We start from the raw sequence: 17,672 nt of genomic DNA, 5'->3' as shown, positions 1-17,672 counted from the left end.
CAGAGGTGGTGATGGGGAAATAAATTTACTTTTACTATGAATGTGTGTGTTGAGAACCCAGAAAGGAGAAAATCCTTTGTAGTGATGTGTAAATTGAATGCCTGGTTTAGAAAACACTCAGAACCATTTCAATGAAATTTACAGATTAAGTTCCTAGTTTGACATTACCTGCTGGGATTAAGGACTAGGCTGGTTTCTTCACAGTTCTTTAAACCAATTTGTTTAAGGTTAGAGGTTGGGTGTTACCAAATATAGAAATAACTAGATTATATCCAATGAGAAAAGTTCACTCTGGTTAGATTACAATTAAGACAGTAGTAGGAGACAGTATTTCAGAAATTCATTCCACACCAGACAAATGTGTTTTATTTAAAAAAACAAAAAACAAACAACAAAAAAAAACCCACCTTTCTTTAAAAAACAAAAACACACACACCAAAAAAACTTTCATCAGAAAGTCTAAATTCAATATTAATTCAAGCTCTTTAAAATCTTTCAGGAAAGCTGACAGAAAAGCAGGCAGCTGTGACAGTTCTTTGGTGGAAAAGTTGCATATTTACACCAGCTGCCCAGTGATTATCAAGCCCAAGTGTTGTTTTTCAAAAATAGGTTTCAAGACATAACAAAGAACCATACAGATACCCACTAAAATACAAAAACTGAATAATAAAGTTTAAGGATATAGCAAAATGGATTTAGCAAAAAGGATATAGCCAAATATGGCAATACACATGAATAATTTATAAAACAAGCCTTTCAATCCTAGAAAACCACAATGGGGAGAACTCACTGAAGGCCAAGGAACACAAAGCAATAGCAAATGGAACAACCCAAGACATTTCCTAACAACGAAGCCAAAAAATAAAAAAAAGACAGCTAGTAATGTAGTTTCTTTTTTCTAGCCAATTCAGTTCTCCTTGGATAAATTTGGTTATTGATCAATATGTATAAAAATTATGGTGACTTTTTTTTCCCTCCACTCTATTACCATTTCTTCCTTTCCCCTAATTTTCTCTAACATTTTTTTTTCCTTTGGTTTGACCAGTTGAACTCAAAAGGCTTGGAACCTAAAATGAGTATCAACTCTTATTGGAAAAGCACTTGGGAAATGCAATCCTAGAAAAGGCAAAGTTTTAACTGGAGTGGCTTGACAAAGTTAAGCATCCATTCTCGATGTGACAAGTCTCTTATGTTAATCACTAGATTAATGGCTTCTCTTGGCTAGATCATATGATCCAGCATGACACTGGAGTGTTCCCTGGTGAGGTACTGCAGAGCCATGTGTTCACAAAACCCACCCATTTTAAGCTTTCAATAAATACAAAGCATCATTTTAAACCATTTCAGTAAAATAAATTAAAAGTATTGCATTTCTAATGACCTGCTTGATCACCTCGTGGACTGGCTTGAAGTGCTATTCATGGCAGAGTAGACACAACAGTTAATTGGTGGCTACTCCAAGTTCTTTAGACTTCAGCACTTCCCGCTCTTCAGGCCTCAGCACTTTTTTTGCAGCAATAATGGTATTCTTCATTAGCATTGCCACCGTCATGGGACCAACACCCCCAGGGACAGGAGTGATATAACCGGCTTTCTTCCTGACTCCTACATGGAAACAAGACAGGCTGTTTCAGTTATGGCAAAAAACATATTATGAAAGGTGCATACAAAGAAAAAGCAATAATAAACATAACCACCTTCATTAGCCTCAAAACTCATTAAAAGAAAATTATACCTACATCACTGAAGAGTAAATGATTTTGAACACACTAGTGAAATAACATGCACATAACATGCAGTTGTTCAATGAATATCTAATAACCTATAGTTTTCTGGTCATACTTGTCTTCCATGTTAAATAAATTTAAAAAGAAATATCTTGGTAGGTTAACTGTAGGGGAGGTAGGGAAGGGTATAACTGACAATAAGCATTACCTCAACACCCGCCTACAACATTTTTTAAATCTTGAGTATAATTTGCCCAAAGTACCAAAGGAATTTTGTACATCTAATAACCTGTAGTTTTCCAGCCATACGCCACGATTTTATTTATTTTTTTTTAATTTGGTTACCAAGGATTGAACTCAGGGGCATTCAATCACTCAATCACACATCCTCAGCCCTTTTTCATATTTAGAGACAGGGTCTCGCTGAGTTTCTTAGGGCCTCACTAAGATACTGAGGCTGGCTTTGAACTTTTTTTTTTTTTAAAGTATTCATAATTTTTTAGTTTTAGGTGGACAAAATAAAATATCTATATTTATGTGGTGCTGAGGATCGAACCCGGTGCCTCATGCATGCTAGGCGAGCGCTCTACCACTGAGCCACAACCCCAGCCCCAGGCTTTAAACTTTTGATCTTCCTGCCTCAGCCCCCTGAGCTGCTGGGATTACAGGTATGCGCCACCATGCCCAGCTAATTTGTTGTTTTTATATATTTTTAAAATTACATCATTTACCTTCAAAGTCTACATCTCCAACCAACTTGGGTTTAGCAGTTATAGGATCCTGAATTCTGTTAATTCCCACATCAATGACTGCTGCTCCTTCCTTGATCATATCTGCTGTGATGAGATTTGGAATGCCTGGCCAATGGAGATAGGAATGATCAACTTAGTACTAAAAAGAAGCTTCCACCTGTCAGATTCTTGCCTTTCAATTTCTAGAGACTTAAAAGAGCTAATTAACACATTTTATAATAATATTAAAGAATCAAGGGACCATTTAAATTCATATAGTAAATGGAACTATTTTTATTTATTTTCACCTATCCAGTCTATAATGGAGTGCCAAAAACCAGTATCCCAACCATAACTCCACCCTCATCTTTGAAGGCAGCTCAAAAAATTATTATGAGGGGAAGGATGAATGGCAATGAGGCACGTGGATCCTAAGAGACGAGGTACAACTTCACTCTCCTGAAGAGAAGTCCTTCTAGCCCTCTCCCTTGAGTTCTTACCTGCAGCAGATATGACAATATCTGCAAGAATTGTGTGCTTCTTCAATTGTTCTTTGGGAGTGTATCGATGAGATATTGTAACAGTGGCATCACCTAAGGGAAAAAAAAAAATAGATGTTTTGATTACTGAATCGAAGCTAATTACATCTCAACTAATCAAGTCATTGTAGAAACTAATCTCTGAAAAATAACTGACTTAATGCTTGTGCCCTATTTTCTGAACATCTAATTGTCATTTGCTTTTTAAAATTAATACTCAATGTAGCTTTTACCCATTGGTCTTGGCTCTACCCTTTGGAATCATACATAATTAACTTTATTCCTTATTGTACTTCCCAGCTTTCCAAGAATTTTATCTTGTCTAAGATATAATTGTCACGAGGTCACAAGTGTTATTTATTTATTGATTGATTGATTGATTGCCAGGGATTGAACTCAGGGGCGCTTAAACACTGAGCTACATTCCCCTTTTTATTTTGAGACAGGAGTTCATTAAGTTGCCCAGGACCTCGCTAAATTGCAGAGGCTGGCTTTGAACTCGTGGTCCTCCTGCCTCAGTCTCCTGAGTCACTGTGATTACAGGAATATACCACCACATCCAGCTGCTTTTTTTTTTTTTTTTTTTTAAGTTAATGAAAAAAGATAGCTGGAAACATAGTTTGCTACTATTTCTGATATAATAATGTAAGGTTGTTATTGCAACAATTAAATATGATAAATGATTTATGAGGCTTTTCCTTAGATAAAATAACATAACATGACATGACACATGGCAGTCATATCAAATCAACCCTTTGCAGTTGTCTGAGATATTTTTCTACCAAATGATACAGAACACTATATTAACTTCAAATAAGAAGTGCTTCTTAGCTCCAACCATCAAAGCCACACCTGAAAATTTCTAATTGCCTACAAAATGCTTTACTCAAAACTCAAATTGATTTCTGAGGTTAATTCCATAATAAATGAATTGAAACTCCTTGATGATACTGAGTAGTTTCTATACAAAAGTTACTCACTGAGTAAATGTTAACAGAATTACAACAAATATACTTCTGTTGTCTCTGAAGGTTCTCCAAAAAGGGAGAAGAGAACACTGCTCTGAAAGCAATTTCCTTACCTCCAGGTCTTTCATGAGCCCCATCTGTGTGTAGTAACATTGCAATGGGCATTCCAACATTTTTTGATCTTCCAGCCACAACCACATTCTTCCCTAGGGTTGGAATACCTATGAAAAAAAAATATTTTTGCATTAAAAGGAGTGTCAATCCATCTAAAATGTGCAAAAAAAACCAGATGACCTGGGACATGAATCCAATTTTAATAGTGAAGGAAATCACTAAGTTTATTGCCTCATTAGTCAGTCAGAGTTAATACTTGCTCACATAGAAAGGGTTAAAAGAAAACAGGATAGCCAGGTGCAATGGCACATGCCAGTAATCCAGTGACTTGAGAGGCTGAGGCAGGAGGATTACAAATTCGAGGCCAGCCTCAGTAACTCACTGTCTCAAAATAAAAAATTTTAAGGGCTGGGGATGTGACTCAGTGGTAAAGTGCTTCTGGGTTCAATTACTAGTACCAGAGAAGAAAAAAGGAAATAAGAGAATATGCCCTATAAATTAGAAAATGTTATAAGAATGTAGACCACCACCACCACTATTAAATCTTAAGTTCCTTTCCTGAGGTTTCTGAATTAAAGTCTCCAAATATTCACAGACAAGTGTCAAAAGAGGTAAGCACAGCAGAGTAGGAATAAAAGATGTGGACTAGGGCTCCACTCATTGGAACTGTAGGAATTTTTTGCCATTTGTAAGTATAGGTTGAATATTCCTTATCTGAAATACTTGGGACCAGAAGTGTTTCAGATGTCAGAGATTTTCAGATTTTGGAATATTTGTATAGAAAGTTCATCTTTATAATTTTATCATATTATATGTGTGTGTGTGTGTATATTTTTTAATTTTTTAAAATAAGTTTATCACTTGAGCCTCCCTAATCCAAACATTGACAACGCTTTACCCATACTTCCTTGATAATTCTAACAAGACATAAGATTCTGGGATATACCTACCAGTTCGCTTAATTATTTCCCACACGCCCCATGGGGTAGCAGGTAACATGGAATACTGGTCCAAACACATTCGCCCTACATTAATTACATGAAAGCCATCAACATCCTTGTCTGGAGAAACAGCATTGCAGATCTTTCTCTCATCGATGTGTTCTGTAAAGGAACCAAAGCCCAGCTTTAAATCACTATTCTGTAGTTGGGGGTGCTTGACTCCATCTTATCTGATTTGTTATGCAAATCCATCCCCTTTCTGACTTGCCTCCCTGATGCACTTCATCTTCACAGATGTCAAATGCCAGTATGGAAGCCAACACCCCTTTTTTTCCATTGCTTCCCTCCACTGTGGTTTGTACAAAGATTTCAATATGGAGACAAGTGGGTATTCTAAGTAGATCTGTCCCAATAATCTTTTTACCTTGCCTTTAAGTCAAATTCACATGAAGGGCCAGGTGTACAAGGTAGCCAAGCCTCTCCACAGCTCAGACTCCATTAACTAGAATGTAAAACTCACCTGGGAGAGGGAGTTGAACAAGCAGACCATCTACATTTTCATCATTATTTAGTTTATTGATTAAATTCAACAGCTCTTCCTCTGAAATTGAAGCTGGTTTCACAATTGTCTCACTGTTGATTCCTATTGTAAGAAAATGATGAGTTATTTACTTAGTGAGCACTGCTATGTTGCCAGCCACACTCTGCTACCGCAGGGGTTTTTAATCATTGGATCCACCCTGGCAGCTGAACCAGCTCACAAGGAACCTAAGAGGTTTAATTTTGCACATATATAGGCTACAGAAGACTAGCTTGACACTTTCATACATTATTCTGTGCAGTTTTCATTACTCTCATTTTAGAGACAAGGAGACTAAAGCAGGCAGATTAAAAAGCTAGCTTAGTGACAGGAGTGGTGGTGCATGCCTGTAATCCCAGCAGCTTGAGAGGTTGAGGCGGGAGGATTGCAAGTTCAAAGCCAGCCTCAGCAACTTATGAGGCCCTAAGCAACTTTAGTGAGACCCTGTTTCTAAATTAAAAAAAAAAAAAAAAGTGATGGGGGGTTGTGGGCGGGGGGAGCTTGGAATATAACTCAGGTTTTCAGCTAAAATGGCAGGAGGTCTCAATTTTCAGTGATCACAGAGTACACCAAGGGTTCAGAGGCTAGTAACTCCATCCAGCCACATTGGAAGGCCAGAGGAAAGGGCACCTTTTGCTCAGACCACTGACCCACAAGTGAGTGGGCACAGGTGTATCTGAACCCACCACCTCTTGTCCGAAGTCACGCAGTAATCTGTGGTACTGCAAGACCCACAAACCTCCTACCACCTGGACCCAAATCACTTCTAATTGCATGATTAGTTTTGCAATCAATCAGTGAAGAAGTCAAAAGCTATTTCTCAGAAGTTGGAGTCATTTCCTTCAAATCGGTGACTGTTCAACCACATCACTAAGATGACTTAATGTTGTATTGCTCAATCTTTCCCCGTTACCCTGCTGCTTTAAAACTGCTACACCCAAGTCAGAGACTCTCATTATTCCTCAAGAAAAGCAAATATCAAGATCAAGATCACCTGTAGAATGTTAATGCCAAGAATTTAGCTCATATTCCAGAAGACACCAAGAATGCCAATCAAGTTCCTTCTGTCCCAGTCAATAAGCCTCCCCAGTAAATTGGATCTAATTTCTTCACAACATTTTGGATACAATTCAGTCATATTAGCCTCCTCTGCCTGAGTTTTCTAATCAGAAAAAGGAATCATAAATTATAATGGCGTCTGCCTCAGATAAACTTCAACTGAACGGCAGAAAGGTCTGATAGTGATACGTACCCACATCTGCAGCTGCCCTGGTTTTGTTGAGGACATAGGAATGACTTGCAGGATTCTCACCAACCAGAATCACACTCAGATGTGGCCGCTTGTTGCCAGAGGCTACCCACTCTTCCACCTCCTGCCGCACTTCTTGCTTGATCTGTTGGGCCAGTTTTCTTCCAGAAATGACAACAGCTTCATTTCTGCAGAAGGCAACAGAGTCACAAAACCAAATAGCTTAGATTTCTGTAAAAGTAAGTTGTTATTAAACTCCACACTCTTAAAGCTTAGATTAAATTGCCTGGTGCCTAGTATGAGGTGGTGAACATGTGTCCAGCTACATGTTTAGGGGGGATACAGTTGACTGAAACAGTTAATCTGAAGCTTTGGGAGTTTAAGAGACCAATCAAGTTCATGTTTTGCCACTGTTGCTAATAACCAGTCATGTTTCATATTGTTTCCCAATTACTCTATTGCCCTTTAATTTTTTACTGTGCTTTTAAATTTTAAATACAGCTGTCCCTTGTATCTGTAAGGCATCGATTCTAGGATCCCTTTCCTACCCATGGACTCAAGTCCCTTATACAACCTATGCACATCTGTCCCTATACTTTTTTAGTGGGGGGTGGGGGGTGGGGAGCAGGACTGGAGATGGGGCGGGGGCACCTTACCACTAAGCTATATTCCCAGCCTTTTTAATTTTTTGAGACAAGGTCTCTCTAAGTTGCCCAGGCTGGACTTTAACTTGCAATCTTCCTGCCTTGGCTTCCCAAATCACTGGGATTACAGATGTTTGCCACCGTGCCTGCCTCCTCTATAGTTTAAATCACCCCTAGATCATTTATAATATCTAATACAATGCAAATATATATAAATAGTTGTTACACAGTATTGTTTAGGGAATAATGACAAGGAAAAAAAGTCTGTACATTCATTTTTTTCCCCCAAAATACTTCCCATCTGCAGTTGGTTGAACCCACAGATATAGAAGGCTGACTATATATAAATTAAATAATGTAGTTAGACCAATAAATGCATTGCTGGCTAGGTCAAACCTTAAAATGCCTACCACTGCCCATTCTATACTTTCCCAGTAAGAGGGGTAGGTTCCTTCTCATAGGTGGCAATATACTCTAGCCCAGAACCCCACAGCTCATCCACAGTTGACAAACCAACAGTGAGCATCTGACACCAGGGGTGTCAATTCCTAGGTTGGTGAGCAGTCCAGTTAGTGCAATAGCTTAGCTCAACAGGAGCAGTAGCAGTTAACTGGACCAGCAAGAGCTCCTCCCCCAGGGACTTCAAACTAGAACCAAAGAGGACCTGTTGAGGACGGAAACAGCAGAAGATAGAAAAAGAAGCAGAGATGAGAGAACAGCAGTCACATCAATGAGAGTCAATTCGGACAAAGGATCAGAAAACTGCTGGAGCTGGGCATGGTGGCAACTCAGGAGACTCAGGCAGGAGGATTAAAAGTTCAAGGCCAGCCTTAGCAACTTAGAAAGACCTTGTCTCAAAAAAGAAAAATGGGCTGGGGATGCAGTTCGGTGATAAAGCACACCTGGATTCAATTCCTAGTACCAAAAATAAACTAATTAAAAAAAAACAAACTCTACTAGCAGTGGGGCAAGTTGAAAACTCAGGATCTAGAGGAACCTCCAATTTCTAAAACTATGTTCAGACTTCTTAACAAGACTATCTCTTTCCAACAAGAATGGGTTATGCAGCTCTTCCTGATCTCTATGAAGCCCCAAATGCAAAGAGTCTTAGTTTTCTTATTTCCACAGGTCCTTACAGTAAAGTGCCATTACTTAAAGAAAAGAATCTTGTCCTTAAGCAAAAAGATCCCACAAAAACAAGTCTTCTCTTTAGGCTTCTGCCCTCAGTGTCATATGAGCATTGCTCCAACCTTAAGAACAATGAAACATCAATTCCCCTTATAAATACATGTTTAATTCTCAGGGACACAGCATCTTGCATGGTCAGATAGGGTAATTCTCAAGGTCAATGGTACTTAAGACAGAACTTCAAATCTTTAACATCTTTTAATCTTTTTAATGCCTGTTTTTTATTTGCATTGTGAACATCTTTTTAATGCCTGCTTTTTATTTGCATTGTGAATAAATACCTACTCTAAACCAAATCTCAATGTCTTATAGTAATAGAGAAAATTTGTAGCTAAAATTTATATTAATCTGTACTCTATCTTGTGAGGTATTAAGATCTCATATATGACAACAAGAACAAAAAAAAAGGTACCAAGATCTCTACCCAGATTTAATGTAATGATACTAGTATGGTACAAAATATATAACAGCATTTAATTTATATTGAAAACATTCTTAATATTCACAAATCATCTAGAGTTGAATAGAACTTCATTAAGAGCTTTGCTGATATAAATACCCCTGGCAACATTCCTGATATAGATCAGGAATGATTAGTAAGTATCTGGAATACCTTTCCTTGACCAGAAATACATCCCCAACCCTAGAATGCTATAGTATCAAATACTACTTAAAAAGAACATAAGATAGGGGCTGGAATTGTGGCTCAGTGGTAGAGCACTTGCCTGGCTTGTATGAGGCCCTAAAAGATCCATTTACAACTAAAAAATATTAAAAAGAAAGAAAGAAAACAACTTAAGATAGTATTGAATGAAGTAATGTATATAAAAATGTCAGGTATGTATGTTCAATAACAGTAATTTCTTACACTCTTCTCTTGGTTGTATATACACATATATCCTTAATATACAGTGAATATATTTTCGCATAGTCATAAGGAATTATTCACATGCACAAATGCACACACATATACTCAGTGGGAAGCACTTAGCTTGCCCTTCATAAAAAATCTCTTTGAAAAGCAGTAACTTACAAAAATGGTAGCAGCTCACTTGGACTAAAAATGATATACTAAAGTTAAGGACACAGGGTTCTGGGAGAAGCCAGTGTTCCAAGCCCCAATCTTTGCTTCCAAAAGCAGGTTCTGGGTGTTATGCCAATTTGCTTAAAAAAAAAAAAAAAAAAAAAGTCAGAAGAGCAACATGAACTAAAAATAAAGCCACAATGTAATGAAGATCTTTCATAATATAACTGCATTTTAGCCCTCCTCTGCTTCTCACAACTCTTGCAAAATGTGAAACACATTAACTAACTTCCTATCATCTCTTTTGCCCAGGGGCAGATAAGTCAATGCTATCCTCAATAAACAGGGGAATGGGAAGAATCAGCCCAGTCCCATAAGGAATCCAAACATTATAATGCTTTTAGCTAACACTTATTTAGGAATTAAGTGCTTTTGCAAATGTGTTTAGAAATTTTTTCCATTCAAACAATGAATCAATAGAATAGAAGAAGTCAAGAAGTCTGTTCCAGTAAATTTGAAATTAAAATTCAAGTCAGCACCATCTTCACTTTCTCTTTAACCCAATGGCTTAGTCATTTTCCATCAAACATCAACCATCAGGGGCATTTTACAGCTCAAAATCAACTTATTTTGGGGAGAGGTCTATTTCTTCTTACTAATAGTACCAGTAATGAGTGAAGAAAGATACAAAAGGGAATGGAACTAACATTTATTTAATAGTAGGTACTTTGTTAAAACTTTTACATACATCACTCTCAGTTACCCTGGGGTTATTATAATAACCCTCTTGCACAGAAGAGGATACTGAAGATAGTAGAAACAAGACTCAAATGCAGACTCCTGCCTCAGAGTTCATTTACCCCTCTCCCCCACTATCTCCTAGGCTATAGTACTCATCTAACCACAGGGTTTGTGTTCCTGAAACTCTCAAACAGCAAAACATGGGCTCTGTTAATAACAAATGTGCAGTACAGAGCACATGCATTGCCTTCAAACATGTGGAGCCCACTAGTAATTCAGAAAGGCAAGCAGTAAAATCAGAACATTTGTCATCAGTGTTTAAGCAAACTGCTTTAGTTCTAAGATCTTTATAAATATCTTTTCAATCAGAAAAGCCTATGAAGGCTCTGTCCTACAAGCACATGTGGTCAGCACTTAGGAAGAGGGAAAAAAACAGACAGTAATGAAAGAGGAGACCAAAAGGCTGATCAGAATCAGACCAAAAAGTCTTGATTGTCCCCTTCCACATTCTCCTTCAAAAACTCACTCATACTACACAGATTCTACATCACGAGCCATAACCAGCAGTGCCTTGGAAATACCTTGTGTGTGTGTATGTGTGTGTGTTTTACGTTGTAGTTGGACACAATACCTTTATTTTTATTTTTATGTGGTGCTGAGGATCGAACTCAGTGCCTTGCAAGTGCTAGGCAAGCGCTCTACCGCTAAGGCACAACCCCAGCCCCTTGGAAAGATCTTTAACAGCATTTTTACACTAAGTGGAGATTACACACCTATCCTACTCCTTGATAGTTCCACTAATGAAAGAACAGTGGTTTATCCCCGCTAAATCTGCACAGCTTAGCAGAGTGTCTGGAACAGTGAATATATGTTGGGGGAAAAAATAAAAGTTACTTTTAAAGATACAGGACTCTAGCTGCAAAAGATCTAAAGATTGACAGGAAAGAGGGTGCAGAAATGTGGGAAGAGAAATCATAGTCCCCCAAAAGACTCTTCAAGCTAGGTTTAGGAATGGAACTTTGAGGATCAAAAAGATCAAGAAAAACCAATTACCTACCTCCCTAAGGAAATTCAACCAGAGTTTTCCCTGTCTTCCTCCTGGTATTTTTTTCCTCCAATTTTTTTTTATTGTTGTAAAATACACAAATAACCTTTGCCATATTGATCACTTTTAAGTTTACAGTTCAGCTGTATTAAATACATTCATATTTAATAGAAGGGCAACCATCACTGCTATTCATCTTCAGAACTCATCTTGTAAAAACTATCCATGCAACAATAACTCCCCACTCCTCCTTCCCCAGTCCCTGGAAACCTCCGGGTATTTATCACCTCAAGTTACCCAGGTTGGCACGGGTCACTTCGTGGAGTGGATTGCAGTCAAAGCCCTGAAGACCTCAGTACATTCATTCACAGCCGCGAAGCCGCACTAGGAGCGCAGAGCGAGCCACACCCACACCCCGGAGGAGGAGCGAAGCGTGGGTACCTCTCTAGCAAGCGGGCTCCGGGATTTCATCAGACTGCACCAACCCCATCCACCGCTAGGGTCTCGGGAAAGGACCGCTAACAGAAGGCGGCTCTTTCGGAACCCTTCCAGGCGCTCGCCCAAGGTTTCCCAAGACGACTCTCAGCATCACAGCCCGCGTTGGCAGGTTCTGGCCGATAACCTCCTTCCCATGTAAAAAGGGGCACCCCAGAGTCCCCTGAACCTTCGCTCCGCACTGTCGGCTGCGGCATCACTCGGTGCCACGTCGCCCCGCCACACCCCTCCAGGCGGCCACCACCGCCGGGGCTTGCTCAGAAAGACGTACCTCAGCACCCCACCGGAAGCCGGGCGGCCCCTGTTCTCCGTTTTCCCCGGCTTTCCGTGCTGTCCCGCTTCCAGATTCACTTACCGAACTGCGGCGAGGTGAAAGGGATGATGGAGGAGGTGGCAGCTTTGCGCGGGCCGGAGCAGCCGGGTGGCCAACGCAGAAAACAGAGAAGTTGCAGCCATCGCCAGGGCTGGTGCCTGTGCCGGGAGAGAAACGCGCGCGCGGGCCTTGCGGTTATACCTCCACCTCTTGGTAGGTCCCGCCTCCCACCGACACCCATTGGTCTCTGCTCCACTCTGCCGGCTGTCCTGGAGCCGAGAGAGCCAATCGGTTGTCTCCATTAAACGTAAGCGGTGCAGGATAGAGCCCGGCTTATGATTGGAGCAAGAAGAGCCGGCAACCTGGCTCTAGAAGGCTAATAAGTCTGAGTAGAATGGCCTGATTGGCTGAGGAAGTCAAGCCCCTGCCTGACGCAGCTATTGTCACCCACGCCGGGCCGATAGGAATTAGAGTTCATTCATTCATTCATTGAACAAATGTCTGAGGGCCTACTGTGTGCCGGGTCACTAGTGGAGTGGATTGTAGTAAAGTGTGGATAAAAAGGCAGATAATCAACAAAGAAATAAAAATGGAGTTGGAAAATCAGTATTTGGTTAAGTCATAGTAAAAACTGATTCGGAATCCTCAATGAACGTCGAAGCAACTGGATGAAAAGTTGGATGTGGAATGAGATACTTACATATAGGTTCGCCAGATGTAGCAAATAAAAATACTAGACGTGCAATTTTTTTTTAAGAGAGAGAGAGAGAGAGAGAGAGAGAGAGAGAGAGAGAGAGAATTTTTTAATATTTATTTTTCAGTTCTAGGCGGAGACAACATCTTTGTTTGTATGTGGTGCTGAGGATGGAACCTGGGCCGCACGCATGCCAGGCGAGCGCACTACCGTTTGAGCCACATCCCCAGGCCCTAGACGTGCAATTAATTTAGAATTTTAGATAAATAATTTGAGGAGGTCAAATTCGTATTTTAAAAAGCACTTATTATTTTTCTGGAATTAAAATTCAACTGGTTTTCCTGTATTTTATCTGGCAACATTTTTGCACAGTCTCAAATTCTCTCTCCAGCAAAATACTTATTAATAACAAAAACCAAGTGATCAAATTTAACATCGCCACATGAAACAAACATATTATGAATTTCTCAATATGATGCACTGAGGACACATCACTTCATAGCTTTAAACAAGTCTGAAAATTAAATGCAGTGATTTAGGAAAACTATAAGTCTCCTATAAAGTGTTACAGATTTCTCATTTTTACATTGAGAAGAAAGATAACAGACCTGCAATGTAAAAACTGTTCAAGAACAAAAAATTGTCCTAGCCAGGCAAGATGGTGCACACCTGTAAGCCCAGCAGTTCCAGAGGCTGAGGCAGGAAGATAGCAAGTTCAAAGCCAGCCTCAGCAACTTAGGGAGGCCCTAAGCAACTTAGCAAGACCCTGTGTCAAATATAAAAAATAAAAAGGGTTGGGGATGTAGCTCAGTGGTTAAGAACCCCTGAGTTCAATCTCTGGTACCAAAACAAAAACAAAAATAAAACATATTCCTAAATGTGGGGGAAAAAACATATTTCTGAAATTGGTAACATGCTATAAGGTTTTAATCTAATCATGAAGAAATATCAGACAAGCCCAAATTGAGACACTCTACAAGATAAAACATTTGTACTATTCAAAAATGCCAAGACCATGAAAAACAAAGAATGAGGAAATGTTTTAGATTAAAAGAGTTTAGTTATGACAACTAAATGCGATATGTGAGTCTGGAATGGGTTCTGGACCCTCTAATATTTTTGTTTCTCTTCTTTTTTCTCTTTTGCTATAAATGGCATTATAGGACAATTGTCAAAATGTGAATAAAGTCTATAATTAGTTACTAGCACTGTAACAATGTTAATTTCCTGATTTAGCTAATCATATTGTGACATGTAGGAGAATGCACACTACTTGCCTTTAGAGATAAAAGGACAACTTACTTTCAAATGGTCCAGAAAAAATAAGGATATGTAATTAAAATAAGGGTATGTATATAAGTATGTTTGTTAGGGTGCTCCTTTTTCTATCTTTCTCCCTCTCCCTCTCCCTCTTCATACTTTTGTGTGTGTATATTTAAATACACACACACACACACACACACACACACACACACATACCAGTTGCAGTGGTACACACCTGTAATCCCAGGTGCTCAGGAGGTTGAAGCAGGAGGACTGCAAGTTCAAGGCCAGCCTCCTAAGCAACTTAGTGAGACCTTGTCTCAGAATAAAAAATAAAAAGAGCTAGATATGTGGCTCAGAGGTAAAGCACTTCTGAGTTCAATTCCCAGTACCCAAAAATAATTAAATAAGTAAATATGCATATATATGTGTGTGTGTGTATGTGTGTATAAAATATATATATGTATATATATTTTTTTTAAATATCCTCTTCTTATAAGGGCACTTATAGTCAGATTGTATTAGACACTTATAGTCAGATTGTATTAGAGCCCAAACTAATGCCCTCATTTTAATTTAATTGTTTAAGGCTCTATCTCCACATATAGTCACACTCTAAGGATAAGGTTTTGGGGCTGGGGATATAGCTCAGTTCATAGAATGCTTGCCTTGTATGTACAAGGACCTGGGTTCAATGGCCAGCACACACACACACACACACACACACACACACACACACACACGATAAAGTTTCAACACTGAATTTTAGTGGGGACACAATTCAGTCCATAGCAATGTGTATACATAAAGAGAAACTGATCAAACAAATGGCAAATGTAAGATAGTAACAGTTGGGGAATCTGAAGGAAGAGTATGCCAATATGCCTTTGAACTTTTCCTGACACCTTTCTATGTCTGAAATTATTTCAAACTTTAAAAAAAGTGATGTTTCTGACCTCCTGGGGCTTAGCATAGGCAGACATACAGTGAACAAGAAAAAAGACTAAGAAAAAGAATATGGTGCTGAGAAGACAAGACAATGGATGTGGGAGGTCGTATAGTCTGGAGCATGGCCTACAGGTTACATGACTAGGTACAATGATTCCCAGAAACTGTCCCCAGAAAACTCCATATGGAAGTACCTTATGGTTGGCTACTTGGGCTTATAACTGTAAAGAAGGAAAGGAAATAGGCATGTCCAGTTTCAAAAAGCCCAGCCCTCTTAAAATTTTGAGAATTCTCTTTGTCAAAACTGTGAACTCTCAAGAGTGAAATTATATGTGAACATCATTATAGGTGTTTAACATGCTTAACAAAAAAGACTTGTTTCTATGTTCCCACAGTATTATATTGAAATATGATTTGTGAAATTAAAAAAAAAGACTTTATACGACAATTTTTAGATCAAGTTCTGTGGGATGAGGTGTTCAGGCTCTTCTATACCCAATCCCAATCAGTCTTCCTGCCTGCTTTCTTCCCTCAGACCCAACAGAGCACATCATGTCCTTTTATAAAGTGGTCACATTCCTCCCTGATTCCTAGAAGCACTGTTACTCATCCCCTCAAGGCTGCATCCCCAGACTATCTGACCTAAAAGTTTGATCTCTAGACTGCCACATCTAGTTCTTCACTGGGACTTGTATAATTTCTCTCCAAAATATCTCTCAATTTCATCTACAGCTCTCCCCACTGACCTATTCCTGGTCAACTACATCTCCACTCAGACAAATACGATAACCTCTTATCTGTTTTGGCTTTTAAAAGAGTATACAGCATTGTCCTTCTGAACACCTTTCAAGGGTGGCCACCTGGCTTCAAACAGGCTAAGATTCTTGGTGACTGCTTTCATTTCACTTCAGGTTCCCCCTTGACAGACATACTCATCATACTGGCTTCTTTCAGTTCCTTGATCACAGCAAACTCCTGACTGCTTCAAAGCCTTTGCATACTTTGTTGATTCTGAACAGAACCCCACTTCTTCTTTGGATCAGCTAACTCATCCTCTGGGGACTTAGTTTAAATGGCATTCAAACTCCCCAGTCTCTCTTTGGTCCTTCCTGTCACATTATTTTAATATTCTTAATGCATTCAATGCTTTTCAGTTTCTTTTTTTTTTTTTTTTTAAGAATTTGACTAGAGAGATTCCTTTTTTTTTTTAAAGAGAGAGTGAGAGACAGAGAGAGAGAATTTTTTTTTAATATTTATTTTTTAGTTCTCGGCGGACACAACATCTTTGTTTGTATGTGGTGCTGAGGATCCAACCTGGGCAGCACGCATGCCAGGCGAGGGCGCTACCGCTCGAGCCACATCCCCAACCCCGCTTTTCAGTTTCTACAACTGTAATTACATATCATCTACTGGTATAATCATTTGATTAATATCTGTATTCTCCAACTGAATGTAACAGGAAGACAGAGGCCAAACATTTTTTTAGCAATGAATATGGCTAACACCACAGTCTGACTTCAGGCTTAACCATTTTCAGAGTGGAAACCTTCATGTGGCTTTTTTGCTCGAGTGAGTTTTTGGTGTCTGATAAATTGGATTTCTCTTTCATAGACTACAACCTGAGTCCCAACATAATGGGCAGGGACATCTTAGCAGTTTTACTGTCCTTTTATACTTACCTGTGACTGAGGCTAAAACATGAATTCTGAAAGCACCAACTGGCTAGGAGAAGCAGGAACCCTCTGTGACCAAAGTGGATTTAGTTGATAGTGTAAAGCTGGAGGTTTGCAAATGATGAGACAGCACACTTACACAGAATGAAAATGCAAGATTGCAAATCCTGTCCAAGGAAGCTGGAAAGGGGATGAATGGGGGGGAGGGGGGGAGAGGTTCAAGAGAGGAGGGACTGGTGTCTTTATAATTTGCCATTTAGCTTTTGTTTTCAGCATCTGCTATAAGCAGATGGTGTGCAGTGATCTCTCTGTTCAGCTGAGATAAGGAGGGAATTAAGAAAAAAAACAAACTTCTCCAGTCTTTGGATAGCCCCTGTCTAGTGGAAAACAAATTGCCCTGAAGCAATTAGCAATCAGCAATTTCTCTTTCTCCACTTGCTTCTCTCACCAGGAAATCTTATTTTTTTTATTCCTAAGGGGACTATACTGATATCAGTCAAATATTGACCTGGGATTTTCACCTAATCCTGAAGATTATCTCTTTTCCTCTATAAATCTAACAATATTAAAAGCTTTATCTAATAAATTGCTGATCTTTCATTGATTTAATAATTTTTTGGCTTAAAAAACAATCCCATCAAAAGGTGAAAAAACATTCTTGAATCCTTTTTTCTCATGATGTTTTTATGATAATTGTATTACTTAGGGTATATAAGTTATGAAAAAAAGTATGAGTCTGCATCCTTAGGTATACAGCTTCTATTCAGGTATATCAAATCACGTTGTAAGTTATAA

The 17,672-nt window shown here is 39.1% G+C and overlaps 1 protein-coding gene across 1 annotated transcript; it reads right to left on the bottom strand.

The window, feature by feature from the left end:
• Positions 1-408: 408 nt before the first annotated feature.
• Positions 409-12,454, bottom strand: Mthfd2 (methylenetetrahydrofolate dehydrogenase (NADP+ dependent) 2, methenyltetrahydrofolate cyclohydrolase). The gene is made up of 8 exons (XM_026397442.2): positions 12,342-12,454; positions 6,853-7,037; positions 5,541-5,663; positions 5,030-5,182; positions 4,079-4,186; positions 2,959-3,051; positions 2,459-2,584; positions 409-1,605 (listed from the first exon to the last, which is right to left on the bottom strand). Exons 1-8 carry the CDS (start codon positions 12,440-12,442, stop codon positions 1,442-1,444), a joined length of 1,053 nt encoding a protein of 350 aa, XP_026253227.1. The 5' UTR covers positions 12,443-12,454; the 3' UTR covers positions 409-1,441.
• Between the last annotated feature and the right edge of the window lie 5,218 nt (positions 12,455-17,672).

Source organism: Urocitellus parryii, chromosome 12 (assembly GCF_045843805.1).
Source record: "Urocitellus parryii isolate mUroPar1 chromosome 12, mUroPar1.hap1, whole genome shotgun sequence".
NCBI lineage: Eukaryota > Metazoa > Chordata > Mammalia > Rodentia > Sciuridae > Urocitellus > Urocitellus parryii.
Note: the sequence above shows the minus strand (reverse complement) of the source record. Positions and strands in the feature narration are given on the sequence as shown.

Coding starts and splice junctions, on each gene's coding strand:
- Mthfd2 (XM_026397442.2), bottom strand. CDS start 12,442: ATGGCTGCAACTTCTCTGTTTTCTGCGTTGGCCACCCGGCTGCTCCGG. Junction 4,187..5,029: donor GGAAATAATTAAGCGAACTG/GTAGGTATATCC, acceptor TTTTTTTCATAG/GTATTCCAACCCTAGGGAAG. Junction 1,606..2,458: donor TGGAGATGTAGACTTTGAAG/GTAAATGATGTA, acceptor GTTTCCATGTAG/GAGTCAGGAAGAAAGCCGGT.